The sequence below is a fragment of the Wyeomyia smithii genome, chromosome 1 (assembly GCF_029784165.1).
Source record: "Wyeomyia smithii strain HCP4-BCI-WySm-NY-G18 chromosome 1, ASM2978416v1, whole genome shotgun sequence".
Classification (NCBI taxonomy): Eukaryota; Metazoa; Arthropoda; class Insecta; order Diptera; family Culicidae; genus Wyeomyia; species Wyeomyia smithii.
Window position 1 is genome coordinate 140675923 of NC_073694.1, and position 15730 is coordinate 140691652.

At 37.4% G+C, this 15730-nt stretch overlaps 1 protein-coding gene across 1 annotated transcript; it reads right to left on the bottom strand.

Annotated features, from left to right (window-relative positions):
- Nucleotides 1-937: 937 nt before the first annotated feature.
- Nucleotides 938-13990, bottom strand: LOC129733983 (uncharacterized). The gene is made up of 2 exons (XM_055695640.1): nucleotides 13465-13990; nucleotides 938-1675 (listed from the first exon to the last, which is right to left on the bottom strand). Exons 1-2 carry the CDS (start codon nucleotides 13916-13918, stop codon nucleotides 1389-1391), a joined length of 741 nt encoding a protein of 246 aa, XP_055551615.1. The 5' UTR covers nucleotides 13919-13990; the 3' UTR covers nucleotides 938-1388.
- Between the last annotated feature and the right edge of the window lie 1740 nt (nucleotides 13991-15730).

Sequence of the window (15730 nt, forward strand, 5' to 3'; positions counted from 1 at the left end):
AATTGCAGATTTTCATAACAACATGCAACTCCATGCAGAATCCAAATTTACGATCATTTACTTACTCGTGTGATATGAAAGGCACACTTCCCCATAAACCACCGAAACTTATCGCCTCGTTAAAAGCTGTATCCGGGCTACCAGTTTGGTTGGCGAAGACGTCATCGTAGTGGACGACGCCAAAAACTCCTGATTTGTCTACTTTATTAGCGGATGACAAATCTATGAAATGTCTCACATTGGATGAACTCTGACAACACATTGCATCGTTCGGTGGAAGCGGGTCATGATTGCTGCACTGTGACAGGTGTGCTCCGGAACAAAATCGAAACAAAACAGCGGCAGCAGTTTGCTGAACTTTCACTGATATATGCGGGAGAGCATCATCGTTTGCTAACAACAAACCCAACCGAAGACAGCACAAAAACACCAAACCGAACCTTTGCTTTCGAATGGCGGCAAGATAATTGATTAAAGATCGAAAATGGGCCCACTTTTTTGCTGTTTTTGTTCGTACCAAGAGACGATGAAGAGCAAGAAACCGTAGCAAAATAATGTATATGTTGATATTCAGTCGGGCAGCATTTTGACACCTGCGTACGATATGCGGTGGAAAAAACAATTATGATGGACACTTGGTAGGTATGGAGTAAACCAGAATGAATTTCTCTGTAGGCGCACCTTTCTACCGTTGGCGGTTGTTAGCACTACATAATAGTCATTAGATTTGTTAATACATTGTATGATTGGTGGTTTTCGCTGTGTCATCAGCTCAAATTGCGCGAGCAAAGATGAATATCTAGAGCGGTAAAGAAACTTTTAAAATTTATCAGATGAAAACCATTGTGTATTGTGTATTATTTTTTATTGCTTGAGATATGTTTTACTTATATGATTCAGAATATTTACTATTGTAGAACAAATAAATTTTCGGTTTTAATATCAAGTACTAATGTTCTTTGAACAATAATGGACTGTATACACAAATTTCAAGTCATAATTGACGAAATATTTATTGGTATAGAAAGATCGTTTTTTGATATTCATGTGAGTTACTCAACATGGTATTTTTTTAAAAAATGTAACATAAAATATAGCAAACTCTAACAATACTGCCTATACTAGATCTATAAAAATTACTAAATTACTATCACATTACATATATGCATAAATAAGGTTACTCTTTGCTTGAATCGAAGTAATCAGGCTGGCCACGGTTGTGGAGTATGAGAAAAGCTTTCATTTCTCTCCGAGAGAGTAATACAATAGACTAGATGCTAGGCGCAAAGAAGTAAAGCTTGCAGAGGAGAGACCTGTCTAGAAAGGAGATATTCGAAAGGCTAAAAGTTTCCGTTATGGTTACATTCTTTTTCCATTGGTAGCAGGATTTAGTGTTCCTCATGGGCGTAATATTCCGGCATCTCGATCCGTTGCGAGCGTTTCCATCCGGCGCTGCTGAACCCAGTGTGAGGATGACTGATTTCTTCTGTTTCTGCATGTGAGTACATTGGTTTCGCTATTATTTCGTACGTTGTTGATTTGTGACTACCACCACCGCCGCTTGTTAGTGATTTTAGTCCCACAATGGTGGCCAACGTAAGCGCCAGAAGACCTGTCATTAACGCTTTACCGGCTATCAGAGCAAGGGTACCTAGTGCGATTGCCCCGAGTGTTCCTGGAATCACAAAACAGAGTGTTAGTACTAAGTAAATATTTTATTCTAACGTGGGATTACGTCCTTGTTTTCTATACTGGGATACATTTTGTAAAATTAGAAATAAAACTGGCAAATGTTCCATTAGATTTCAAACGATAATAACATTATAAGCACATGGTGGATGATCATGAACAATATGTTGTTGGATAGAAAAAATGTTTGACAATTTTGTAATACGCTAGCTATCATTCTTCTTTCATGGATTCATTGCTCAGCGGTAAAAATTTACTAAATAACTGTGACAATCTCTACATAACTATTAAAAACTGTTGTCTTGAAAGAAAAAAAAAACTGATGTCTTGAAAGAAAACATACTGCTAAAGACAACAGTACCGGAGCAGAGCACTGCTTGTCTATTATTGTAGCGGTACACGATTTCTATTCGTGTACAATCAACTAAAAACAGCAATGCTACTGCTGATGGTGATTAATAGTTTATCTCATGAATGTGGTTACTGTCAAAACCATAAATTTCTCAACCAGAATAAAATATTTTCGCAACGGTTGAAAGTTATTTTCTTTTTCATTTTATTTTCGTTAATCACTAAATAATCGTGACCGGCATGATATTGGAAGAGAGAATTCCTAAAAATACAAATTAATAGAAAAATAAAAATCGGCGAATGCCTGCGTTTTTTTCTAGTACATTTACTGAGTTTTATTCAGAATCTTTTTTCCATATTTCAACTTTGTTAGATGATATTTTTCAATTTTCAACTCAGCAAATAATATACGTACATTAGCTGTCTTCGTAAAACAGTGAATGTAATTGTTGGCATACGAAAATAACTTGTCAAGCAAAAGCAAAGATATTTTTTTTAAATTTAACTTCGTTGTAATTTTACTTCATTCGACTTGGTATTGATTTCCACTTTTGTTGAACAAACTACTATTTGTTTTCGATACATCTGAAAATACAATCAAAGATAGGCCAAAATCCGATGCTAACTCAAAATTGACAAAATTGCAAAATTGGGACTGACTTGCGGTTACCGGCAGTTAAGCTGTGTCAAATAAATATTGTTTGTACAAAAAAAAAACACACTTCAGAACAATATACTTTGCGATATTCTACTCTTTACAAAATTCTTTTGAATGTTCGAGTGTTGTTAAATTTGTAAAAAAAAGATTATAAGACTGACGAATTGATTCTATCTGCAAGTGCTGTAACCTTTGTAACTAAAAATCCTTCTAATTACAGTGCAGTGCTTAGTCTCACGTCACCATTTCATACAACCCCTACGGCTAAATACCTTGAAGTATTTTATCTTCTATTTTAAACAATGATATAAATCAATAAACTAATTGCTTTTAATCGATAAATCAATCAATTGATTATTGAATAAATAGCATTATGCTTACACGCCTCGTAAAGTTATTATTTTTATCATTGGCAGATTTTGCAGCCGAATGTTAGTGCAAAGAGTGGATTAAGCAATCGCAGGGCTAGTGTAAGAACTATTACCTACGGTTTCATGACAGTTAGGTGCGTTGTCAGGAACTAACATTTTGGACTTACAGTCCCCCCACGATTATGGAACACTTAAGAAGATGTATGGATTCAAAAAATCATTTCTGACCAATTTTATTGTTTGTAATATAATCTTTCACTTCATTTAGTATTTGTTTCCATATTTTGTGAATGTTTCTCAGAAAGTATATTTATTTCATAACTCACCAAATACACAATTATGGATCACTTTTGAGAGCGGTTCTAATTATGAAACAATAATATGATATGGATCAGCATAATGAAAACAGCTTTTGGCAACGAATTTATTCAATAAACCTCATTCAAATCATGTAATTTGAAGAAATAACATATTTCAAATCGTATTAAAGATCCCGCATGGCCTGGCCACATTTTATGTGGCTTTTGAGGTTGCAGTTAGATCGAGAGTCCAGGTCTGTCGCTTCCGAAGATAGCAATGAACCATTGTATACGGTACATCATAACAGTTTCCCGCTTTACGTAGCTTTCCTGTCCCTCGTGCCTTGGAAATAATATTTTTCAAAGGCTCAGCACTGTTTAGCTTCCGTTAAGAGCTCAATAGAAGTTGAGAGGGTGTTGTAATTGGTAAAAATCACTTTTGAATCGGAGTGATCCATATTTATAGAGAACTATCTTGTCTCGGTCCTTATTATGGAACACTTAGAAAATAACTAGTTTTTTACAGAAAAATCGTTATCAACCATCAACATTTCGATGAATCGTGAAGAACTTACCTTGATCTTTGTGTCTGAGTTATTTTTTGCACGAGAATTAGCGATAATATTATATATGAACCTTATGAATGATGAGCGTGCTACTTACGCTGATTGAGAATAACGACAAATATTTTGATAGATTCTGGAAGACTATATTTCACGCTTATATGAAACACATCAATCTAGGAATAAAAACGATGTTTTCTGTGTTCAAAGCTAGCAAATATGGCATATTTTACTGCAAAAATGTTACATGCCTTCGAACCGTTAGTTTAACTGAGTTAAATAACATGAGACACAAAAGTGATCCGTAATTGTGGGAGTTTCATAATTGTGGGGGGAGTGTATTTGAGGTTTTCTTACTCCACGTCAAACACTCACAGCGAGAAATGAGAGTATGTATATGTATGCTCCCTCTCTCCTCCTTACGCCAGTTTTTTGTTCGGTTTATGCTCTCTCGATTTTTTACAACATGACGATTGTATATATAATGCTCTGCAAGCCTCAACAATAACTCGTCAGGAAGGCAGCGGAAGACCGGTTAAAATAATGGGCAAAATAGGACTTCGTTCTTCTTGTTTGAATCATGGTTCAAGTTCAGAGGTTTGGCTATCAATCAAGATGTGACCAGAACAACTATTTAAAGAAACATTTGATGTGGCCAACCAAAACGTCATCACATTACGCCAAAAAACACAAACGATCCTGAACAACCCCTCGACCCCATTTGTACTCAAAATAGGCAACTCGTCGAATCAGCCTCAGTGTCGCCCAATCGAAGGTAGAAATAAGGAATTCATTCGAAAAGTTGACGTGAAGACTGTTCACCGCTCTTGTTCTTGTGGTTGATTACGGATCATTCTCAAATGTTTATTCATTGTTTTTGTTAAAAATTCATGTATCGTAAAACGGGGTGAATAGAAACTCCAAAATTCACTCTTACATACCATATTTCATCCACCTGACATGATTTGATACATGGAGCAGTTGATACGTATGAAAATTCCCAGTGTTTGCTCAATCTGCTTGAAAAATTAGAAAAAAACACAGACATATTTGCGTTTCACGAAAATGGGGAGGGGTCCAGAGGGGCACCTTCACCAAAACTTAGAGCAACTATTCCCCTTGAATTAAATTCCAAATATTCCTAAATCGGCCGTTCCAGTGCTGAGAACGAGCATTTTCAAAAAACAAGTTCCATCCCGGGTCTTTACGGGTTAAATAGGGCAAAAAAAGAAGCGACCCCATATTACTGCCTTGTGGTGTTATAGATGTATTAGAATACGCAGGAGTTCAGTTTGGCGTGTAGCGTCCGACCACATAAGTTTAATTTTTTTTTCATGATCTATACATGGTGTTAGGGAGCTAACTTATAATACTTTAAGGGGTGATAGAGGACCCTACTTAATAGAAAATCCGTCTACACATGTGGCCAAAATTTACCTTCTGCAGAGTTGTTCACTTTTTTCAGTTGTCGGTTATGTTTGCCTTTAACGAGGTCAAGCACAAGAAGTATGATAGCTAGCTCAATTCCGTTGGTTTCGTTGGAAAGCTGAGAAAATTTTGAAATCAATAGTGTCCTAAAACCGTCAAATTAGAGAAAATAAGAAGCACTTAGAAAGGAACAAATGTTAAATCAAATGTTTTTGAGAACTATACTACAATTTTCTCTCTGTAATCTATATCTATAAATGCGAATGTTTGTCTGTCTGTCTGTCTTTCTGTCTGTCTGTCTGTCTGTCTGTCTGTCTGTTCCCTATAGACTCAAAAACTACTGGACCGATTACCGTGAAAATTTGTACATAGGGGTTTTCGAATACGGAGAGTAATCCTAAAATATCAGTTTTGCTCTATCTCATAAGCGTAGGAAAGGGGGGGGGGGTGAATTTATGTTTCATGAACGTGAAAACTTCCTTCCCGATAACCGTGTAAATTTATATACAGATGTTTTTGAATCTAAGATGTATTTTTGCCACGTTACGGTGACCTTTCTGTATCTCAGAGGCATTTCTGTGGGGTGTCATCAAGCGCCTTGAAAGCAGAATTGAAAACCTCGGAACATAGGACAATACAAGAGAACTGGATATGCTCAGTAGGGCTACGCCAGTCTTTACGCTTTATAAACGCTTTATAAAGCCAAGCGTCAAGAAAAGCCAGCAATTGCTTAGTTTAAATAAAAAGGGACTAAGGACAATTACCGGACTGTTTACAGGACACTGTCCAAGTAAGCATCACCTTAAACAAATTGGTCAATCAGATGACAAAATTTGTCGTCTCTGCGGGTTCGAATGTGAAACCGCAGAACATTTGCTCTGCCACTGCAGTGCACTAATACAGCGCAAAATAAGAGCCTTTGGAAAAGGAACTTTGGAGGTATGGACTACGAATCCTAATGAGGTAATACATTTCATACGAAATTCAGTGCCTAATTGGGAGAAAGGGTGCGATATGACAACGACGATCACTTCCATCAATAGTGATATGTCTGCCACTAGTACCTAGACTGAAGAAGAGGTATTCCACAAAAGATCAAAATAATGGTCGCAGTGGTCCAAATCCGAAAAAAACCCAGAGACATCGTAAGGATGAGGGGAGGAGGTTAACAATGTCAATCTTTGATGATTTTAAAACTACTGGACCGATCTGTATTGAATTCGGTATGTAGAATCTATAGTAGCTGATGTATTACAATGACTTTTACATATTCCATAAGCGTGGCAAGGGGGGGGGGGGTAAATTAACTATTTGTAAGCTCTTCAACACCTAAATTGCTCACCGTGCCAATTTCGATCGGTAGGTGTGTTTCTATAACATTGATTTTTCTCTATCCCAGTGGCGTAGTAAGGGGGGATGTACAAATTTTATAGTTTGTAAATTATTAAAATGCACATCGTGAAAATTTATATACAGGGGGTTTCGAATATGAGGTTTTCATCTGAGACTTTACTACATCTCAGTGGCATAGTTGAGAAAAAGGGGGGAGGGAGATGAATGTTGTCAACCTTTATTAATTTTTAAACCGCTTATTATTTAATTCGGGAAATAAAGGTCGTATAGAAGCGTATATGTTTCTATCACTTTAAATTATGTCTATCTCATACAGGAAGGGAAAAAGCGGAAACGAGAGCAACTACAAATTTGTTCATTGTAAACTCCTAAATGCCAAACAATAACACTTCTAAACACCAAACAAGATTGCAAATCAGAGATTGCTAATTTTGCAGGGTGTATTAATTCTTGAGGGTGTTTTATTGAAGTTGGTTTCCAACGGATTTTTTTCGTTTTCACAACAATGGATTGGAAAATTAGTTATGCCCCTATCAGTATACGGCAAAATTGCAATGTTCACGTTAACTATTGAACTATTGAAAAATGTGGAGACATGTTTTGAACTCAACAGGCTAATATTGGTATTTTCGAAACCGAAAATCAACCCAAGATGTCAAGATGACATTCTCCGGTTTCTGGAGAACATTCCAAAATGGTCCAATACCACCCAATATAAATATTTCTTAAACCAGAACAGTGCCGAGACAGAAAATCAAATCTAGACGCTATCTTGAAATCCAAGATGGCGACTACCGGTTTCAGAAAATTATCAAATTCCCCCTATTATGGTTTGTTATGGAACCAAAATGATACTCAGCGACCAAAAACCGGCTCCAGACAGCATTTTAAAATTCAAAATTACGATTTCCAGTTTACAGAAAACAATCTGAAAAGACCGAATACCACCCAACATCGTTACTTTTATTCGAGATAAGACCTGGAATCAACTCTAAATACTATTTTGAAATCAAAAATGGTGACTTATGGTTTCCGAAAATGACCAAATATCACCCAATATGGGCACTTCTGCAATCAAGATGATGCACATAGGCCAAATCGTCCCTAGACGCCATTTTGAAATTCGAAGTGGCCACTTCCGGTTGCTGGAAAACAGCCCAAAATAGTCATTTCAGAACCGAGATAAAATCCAGGATGGCGACCTTCGGTAAAATCTCCCAGCTGGTCTCGAGGTACGATGCTGGCCTGAGAAGCCAGTCATCGTATGTTCGAGTCCCGGCTCGGGAGAAACTGTTTGGGTCAGTAGGATCGTAGCGCTAGGCCCGAAATTGTCCTGTACACTTAACAGTCGGCTGCGAAGTCTGTGTATAGTAAAACAGAAGGTCGAATTCCGATACGGAACGTAGCACCAAGGCTTTGCTTTTTTTGACTTTCGGTTACCGAAAATGACCAAATACTACATTGAATCGACTTCACTGACCGTTTTGAAATCCAATATGATGGTTTCCGGTTTCTGGAAACCAACCTATAATGACCGAATACCAACGAAATGATGCCAAGAGACCTTAAATCAACTCAAGACGCTGTTTCAAAATCCAAGATGGTGGCTTCTGGTTTTCAGAAATCACCAAATATCACCCAAAATGGCTATATTCTTGATCGAGATAACGCTCATAGGCCAGAAATCGACCCTTGACGTCATATTTTAATTCGAAGGCAACTTCCGGTTATTGGAAAACGGTCAGGAATCATCATTTAGGATTCGAGATGGTGCCAGGATACCGGAAAACAAATCCACATGCCAGTTTGAAATCCAAGGTGGTGACTTCCGGCTCTCGAAAAACAGCCTTCAATGGCCAAACACCACCCAATATCGGTATTTCAAATGGTGCCCAGAGACCGTGAATCAAATCCAGACGCCGTTTCAAAATCCAATACGGCGATTTCCGGTGTCAGAAAATGACAAAAAATCACCCAACACAGGCATTTCTGTAATCGGGATGATGCACGTTGGCCAAAAATCGTCCCCAGACACTATTTTGAAATTCGAAGTGGCAACTTTCGTTTGCTGCCAAAAATCGACAGTCCAGAACCGTGATGATGCTCAGGGATCAGAAACCAGTCTAGACGCTATTCAAAAATGCAAGATGGCGACGTCCGGTTACCGGAAATGACCATATACCAATAATAACCAACGGACGAAAATCGACTTCATTGATTATTTTGAAATCCAATATGACGACTTCCGGTTTCTGAAAAACAACATATAATGACCGAACACCACCCAATATGAGTATTTCTGGAATCGAAATGATCCCAAGAGACCGAGTGGAGTTGGCAGCACGGCTGATTGATGGTACGTGCTCTGAAACCTCTCCGTTAAATTATTGAATTTCAAGTAATTTATGCAAGCAAATTTGCTGAACAGTGAAGAAAAGTGATGTTTTTATAACGCGGTAATAATGAAGTATCAGTGTAAATGCGAGTGTTTCTAGCGTTGGAATGGCCAATTTATCCACGCTCAAAAATTGCCAAATTGCAAAGCCAGGAAAGTTGTGCAAGTGTTAGTGTTAGCTCGGTGTTTTGCTCTGGCTAGCGGTGTGTTATGCACAGCTAGCTGGCATCCCTGGTTATGCACGTACAAAAGATTGCGTGGTGATGTGATCGAAGAAGATGGCAGTTGGATAGCATTGTGCTATGGTGTCGCTTGGTGCTGCTCGGTGTGCATACCATCACCGACAAAGCACCATCATCAGAATGATCTAGATGAGTATAAGTTTTGTGTCTCATTTTTTTTGAGAATGCTTAGGCACTCGGTTTTGTGTGGTAGCTGGTAGCGGGTTTCGGCTTGCCCTTTTTGCAAGAGTATGAATGTGAGAATGTGTGAATGATCTGTTTGGCGAAGTTTTTTAGGCATGTAGAATATTTTTTTATTGCCAAGCTGCCAAGCTGGGTTGCCGGGTGCGATGAATCTCGTTTTTTTTGTTTTCAATTATGCGCTGCGCGTTTGTTTCCAGTAATCGACAAGTGCGTTTTTCGATAATGTGTTGAAATTTTATTTCAATTCGTGTTTGAGGCGCAGGACGCAACACAAAATAACACATTTGACTCTTTTTTGTTTTGAACTGTTTAACCGCGCATGGCGGGTCGGTCCCGTTAGTATTTTGAGCAAGCCGAGAAAAATTTGACTTAAAATATAAATTCATACCATTGCTCATTACGATATGGGACAATATGTTTGGATGCTTTCCCGAAATTTTTCAGAACAAAGTTTTTGTGAGCTTTTGTTTTTCGATTTTTCAAGCTTTTGGTTAAATGTTGCAGCTGAATAGTTATTATAATATTATGAATAATCGTTGTAGCAGCGTGACATGAATACACGACAACTGTACTATGATAAGTTTGGCGGTTTGAGATCGAATTAAGGAAAATGTTTTGGCTCAAGGGCATGTTAGCATTTTTATATACTTTAATGGCTTTGGATGCATGAAATTTTGTCAGTTGCTCAATTTTGATAGATAGTTTTTGCGTCAACAACCTTAACCCTTTAATCCAACTCCGTAGTACTTACGAGAGTGTCACTGAGTCGGTGGCCTCTCATTAAGTAAGTATTACATCATCAATATCCTTTCTAATATCCCCAAGCTACGGTAAAAATGGGCGTGGCCAGCAATGATGACTATCGGGCCTACTTCAACTCAGATTGGTTTAAATGTTACTCTCTAACATTGTACCTCATACAATCCGAGTGGAAGCGTTAGTCATCAGTCTGCAATCTACGAAATATACCGTGCTTACGCTACGCTACGAATCGAAATGATCCCAAGAGACCTTTATTCATACAAGACGCTGTTTAGAAATCCAAGATGCTGACTTCCGGTTTTCAGAAATCTCCAAACATCACCCAAAATGGGTATTTCCGTTATCGAGATGATGTACATAGTCCAGAAATCGACCCCCGACGCCATGTTTCAATCCGAAGTGGCAACTTCCGGTTGTGGGAAAAAGGACAAAAATATTTATTTCGTAGTCAATATGACGGTTTCTGGAAAACACCCAAAATGATGGGTGATAGTTATAGACATAAACATGTTAATACAAGATAATCCATCATAATTATTGCCCTCATCTTTTGTAATCGTTCTCGAATGCAATAATGCAAGCCATGTTACAAACAGCTTTATGTAGTTCTACGTCAAATTTGCGGTTGTGGCTTTGAACACAACATTAAAAAATAAATATCTCATGAAAATTAAAATAATTTGGACTTTTACGGATACTATTGATTTAGCTGAGCTTTTTTACTACGATTCCAATCAGCGTTTTTTTTACAAGGTACGTATACCCCACGTTAAAAACACTGACTGTATAGGCACCAACATTTTTGTTACTAGACACTATCTCATAATGACGGAAATAATTGTTTACCACCCAAATTTAACAGTTGAGGTGGTTATCACAATGAATGGATACCTGAATGGAATGGATTAATTTGTAGAATACACTCTTTGAATTATTTTTAATCGAAATAACCGGCTTCAATTCTTTCATGTTTGGTATGTGGGTCACGTGTTGCTTGATTAGAGACTTGGATAATGCTTGAGCTATTTCTAGCCAAAATAATAAACTTAGTATCAGAGCATTCGGTAAAGTTTTTAAATTCTTTTCAAATGTATGTCCCGTCGGGATGCGGTATATTTTTCCAAATCTGTATCATATTTCCAGTTCGCTTATTTTTCGTTCTTTCTCTACTCACATACTGTCTGCTTAATGAACTTGCGTGTTAACGGGAAAAAGTCGTTGTTAAAAATAGAAATTCAGTTCGAAAAAAGTATTTGTTAGAGTTTTGATAAAAATCGGAACATTGTAGAAACATGATTCAGAAAAACAGTTTTTAGGGGAGAATACATAGAGCCTTATAGATATAACATGGTAATGTTAATCTTTGATCAAAATTATGTACATTCGATAGATATGCGGTTGCCGTAAACCTAATGGCGCAGCAACGCCGGCCGGGTATCAGCTAGTGTGTAATAAAAATAGGCCAGACGGTGTTGTCGCGCGGTGACTGTTATGTGATTGAAAATTCGAAATCATTGTTTTTGTGGCGATGGAGCTAGGATCCAGCGTTACGTGGTAAAACTCTATTTTTAAGGACGCATACTTTAACGACAAAGGAAATTATTTGCAATCGAAATGGGACAAACTGGCGATAAAACAATAACAATTCAAACAATAACAATACAGAAATATACGCTGTGAAAAAAAATACTAAAAATTTATTCAAAAAATCTTAACTTTTTTTTATTTCTCCATGATCGGACCGATTGCATTGCTTAGGTAATCTTCTGCAGTTTTTATGAAATAAATAGATTTTTGAAAAAAGTGCTCTTTTAGATCATTAATTTTTAATTTTTCCTTGAAATAAACAATTTTTTTTCAGAGTGTATATTTTTTAACGGAATGACAAAATTATTATCTACAACTTTGTCGTAGACGTTACACCGATCAAACAAACCGTTTTGGCCCTAAAAATGTTTCTAATCATCAATACCTTCCCGAAATAGCATTTTTCCATAGCTTCTCAAAAATGAGTCGTGTTCCAAAAAATTAAACCACTTGCACAAAATGGCATCTTTTGCCTATAGGCCTATAGTTTTTTTTTTGTTTAGCCATAACCAATCATTTATCGGTTGAGTCCCCAGACTATCTGACAAACGTTAACGAGACACCCTATTGTAACATATATCTTGATACTACAAAATGGTGTTAATTTGAAACAAAACCACAGCTAATGCTAAAACCGATTAAAATTCACGAAACATCCTGTAAGAATACGGGAGCTAGTGTTGTGTCGAAGTAACTAAACGCTAAATGAGGTAAGCGAAATAATTATCAATCGCTAATGCTGTAAGTTCACCGACTTTCTTACATAAAACTTTTAAAACTCATGATTTGTGAGTTGCTTTAAATATTGTCTAAAACGGTGCAAATCATTTTTGAAATGATTTTCATTAGCGTGTTGAAGGTCAAATTTAAGTTTCACTTTAAAGAAATCAACAGATATGTAAAATCATACTCATAAATTGATTTTTTTGAGCTTTTCTATGATATTATGATCAATGACCGACTGACTGTGCAGCAGTCAGGGTTGATATTTGTTGACACTCTTGAGTGAAAGTGAAAAAAAGCATCCATAAACGTTATTTTTTTACAATCCTTTCAGAGTTCTCCTTTCCCGCTTTTTGCATGGAAGTGAACTGTCAAAACACCTCATTATATTTCATGCGATGAAAGCAAGACAACAAAATCAGTTTATCACTTAACGAAGATTGTCAATGCATCGGTCAGTGTCAGTAAAAAAGTGTTTCGGTGAGGTTTATTTTGATTGAGTGGACTGTTTGTTTTTCTTTTTCGCTTTGAAGTGAAGATCATTTGGTTGGATTTGTCGTCAAATTTTATTCCGTAACCGTGAACGATGCGCGCGATCTATTTCATCTGAGTATAAGAGCACGTTACTATGACGAAAATCTAGTGTATCTGAAAGAGAGCTGCGATCATTGGAAGTGAAAATTGAAAACGGTTGGCTGTAGTTTTCGAAGAATTTTGCTGGGGAAAATGACTTTTATCAGCACTGGCAGCAGTATGGTTGAGAGCTAATTAAAATCTATTTCGAAGACTACTCATCAAATCCGAAACTATAGACTAATTGGAAGCATTTTCGATAAATTCTATGGTTGTAGTATAATTACCCTTCATCATCATCGCAGCAGCGATCATGGTTTCCAAACCGCCCTTCTTGCCCAGCTTTCCTTTTCTTCCTTCGAAGAGAGCTCGCGCCTTCTCCATTGCTTCACTGTCCATTAATTTCAATCGTAACGAGTGACTCTTCAAATAATTATTCAATTTGACGATTAAAAACTCATCCAATCGTTTGTTGGGATCTTTTGGGAAAATTCTGGAAACTTCGGCGATGATTTCCGCCGTTTTTGTGACATTTGCGTCAGCATCCTTCACTACACTAACTCCAGACATCAAACTGTACTCCGACTGTTCCGATATTCGTTCGAGGAATGACACAATTTCCAATTTTAAACATGTAACGCTGTATTTGTTGATACAGATCTTTTTCGAATGGTCAGTGAATGCCCCGGAAGCAACTGTTAGAATTGCACTTATTGTTAGACCACGGACGAAATGAATCATTTTTGTAACTGTAGTCACCGCTGGACACTGATGTACACGCACTAAAAAGAACCGTTCAATATTCCGTAAACCTCAAACTTGTACTGCCACCGATCGCCTTTAGATCAACAACTTTTATATGGCAGCTTACAGTAAATCGCAGTTGTTCTCCTGTAAATAGAGCCATCGAAAATCATACCTTGCAGATCCCGCGGGGCTTTTCTCATTGGCATGTCGCCCCGATCCACCGGAGCTGCGGCCCCGCAAACAAAGTGAAGTGTAAAGGCCCAATTTTGCGTTTGTTGAGGAAGGGAGATGGAAGGTTTGGCACTTTTCCTGTTTCCCCATCATCGGCTGCATCTGAACCAGATAGTTGCTACTTTACACTATAGTAGTAGTTGCTTATGATCGAGTTCAATCAATCGGTTTTTACGAACTTCGATGTGTCTCATTGCAACTCAGACTCGGCCGAGACCGAATGGCGCTAGATCGGTGTTGGCCTTGGATGAGGGCTGGTTTTTTTTTGCGCGCAGGGAATCGTTGACGTTGTGTCGCTGAATCATTGTTTTTTGAAAAAAAAAAAAAGGGGTAGGGAACATATTCTAAGCAGCTTTAGGAACTGCCTGTGTATTCAGACGAAATACTCGAAATGTGTTGGGTGAAATTCAAACAGTAGTATATCAAACTGTTCTTTATCGTTTTTTCTGTCAGAACTTGTTTTCCGACTGTAGAACTAAATTAGCAAACTTTAACGATAATCAATTAAAGTTACCAATCGAGGGACACTATTACAATCACCCCGAACCTATTTTAAGCAGTTTCCATCTGTTTTGCAGGCGTTTTTTTGCAGCACCCGAAGTGGCTCCTGAATGGCTGCAATATAAGTCGATTTGTTTCAAATAATGTTTGTTCACAAATTTCTTTGTGATTAACGGTATTTCTCATATTCGTAAGACAGCTAGACAATCAAAGTTTTCGTTTCCATCATTGAAATTGTCGATATTGATCAAAATGCAGTAGTTTAACTTTTAAGCTTTTGAGAGGAAAAAAGTATAAAAAGCGATAGAATGTTTTACCCTGTTCTTCAATATATTCTTATGATACCGGACCGATCAAATAAAGTAAAAATATGGTGACGGAATAGTACATCTACCATGATTTAAAAAAAGTTATGTTCGATCGATTGCAACAAAGAGAAATAAACTTTTTCAAAGAAAAGTCGGCACTAATCTTCCGTGCTTGACAAAAAACTTCGCAAGTTTGTAAACCCAACACTAAACCAACCAACCGCAACCCATGGACGGAAAACGGCGTGAAAACAAGTGCAATAATAAATTTTTTACGCCATTATAAGATTACAATCTGTTCTTACAGGCGAATAATGTAGCAAAACAGAGAATAAAACCTGATCACTGCTGGACTGTTTTGAGTTCATTGGAGCACTGCAACCCAGCGTCCGGGATTAATCAATTATACGAAATAAAAAGCGTTGAAAGGGTCTGGAGCAGTTGCGGAGAGGAAGTTTCCCGACCGTTGAATGTCGAAGAAAAGGAAAACACAGATTTTGTTTACTAGAGCGTACCACCATTAGAGAAGTTTTCCCTGTCTGTTGAACGATTTCACTTACAGTGTTGGCATTTGTACTTATTTTGGCATGTCACCAGGCGTCATTGAGGGCGGAATAACTTTAATTTGAGGGTCAGGGGCAAATAAATGGTAAAAAATCACTATAGTGCCATGTTCAACAATGTTCAATGCCTATTTTTTTAAACCGCAAATCATGTGTTGAATATCAAAATAAAGATAAGCTTCTAATTCGCTAAACCAAGTAAA

Excerpts from the sequence above, each read along its gene's own strand:
- LOC129733983 (XM_055695640.1), bottom strand. The coding sequence starts at position 13,918 with ATGATTCATTTCGTCCGTGGTCTAACAATAAGTGCAATTCTAACAGTT. Across the intron at positions 1,676-13,464 it reads TGCTGCGATGATGATGAAGG|GAACACTCGGGGCAATCGCA; the intron begins GTAATTATACTA and ends TTGTGATTCCAG.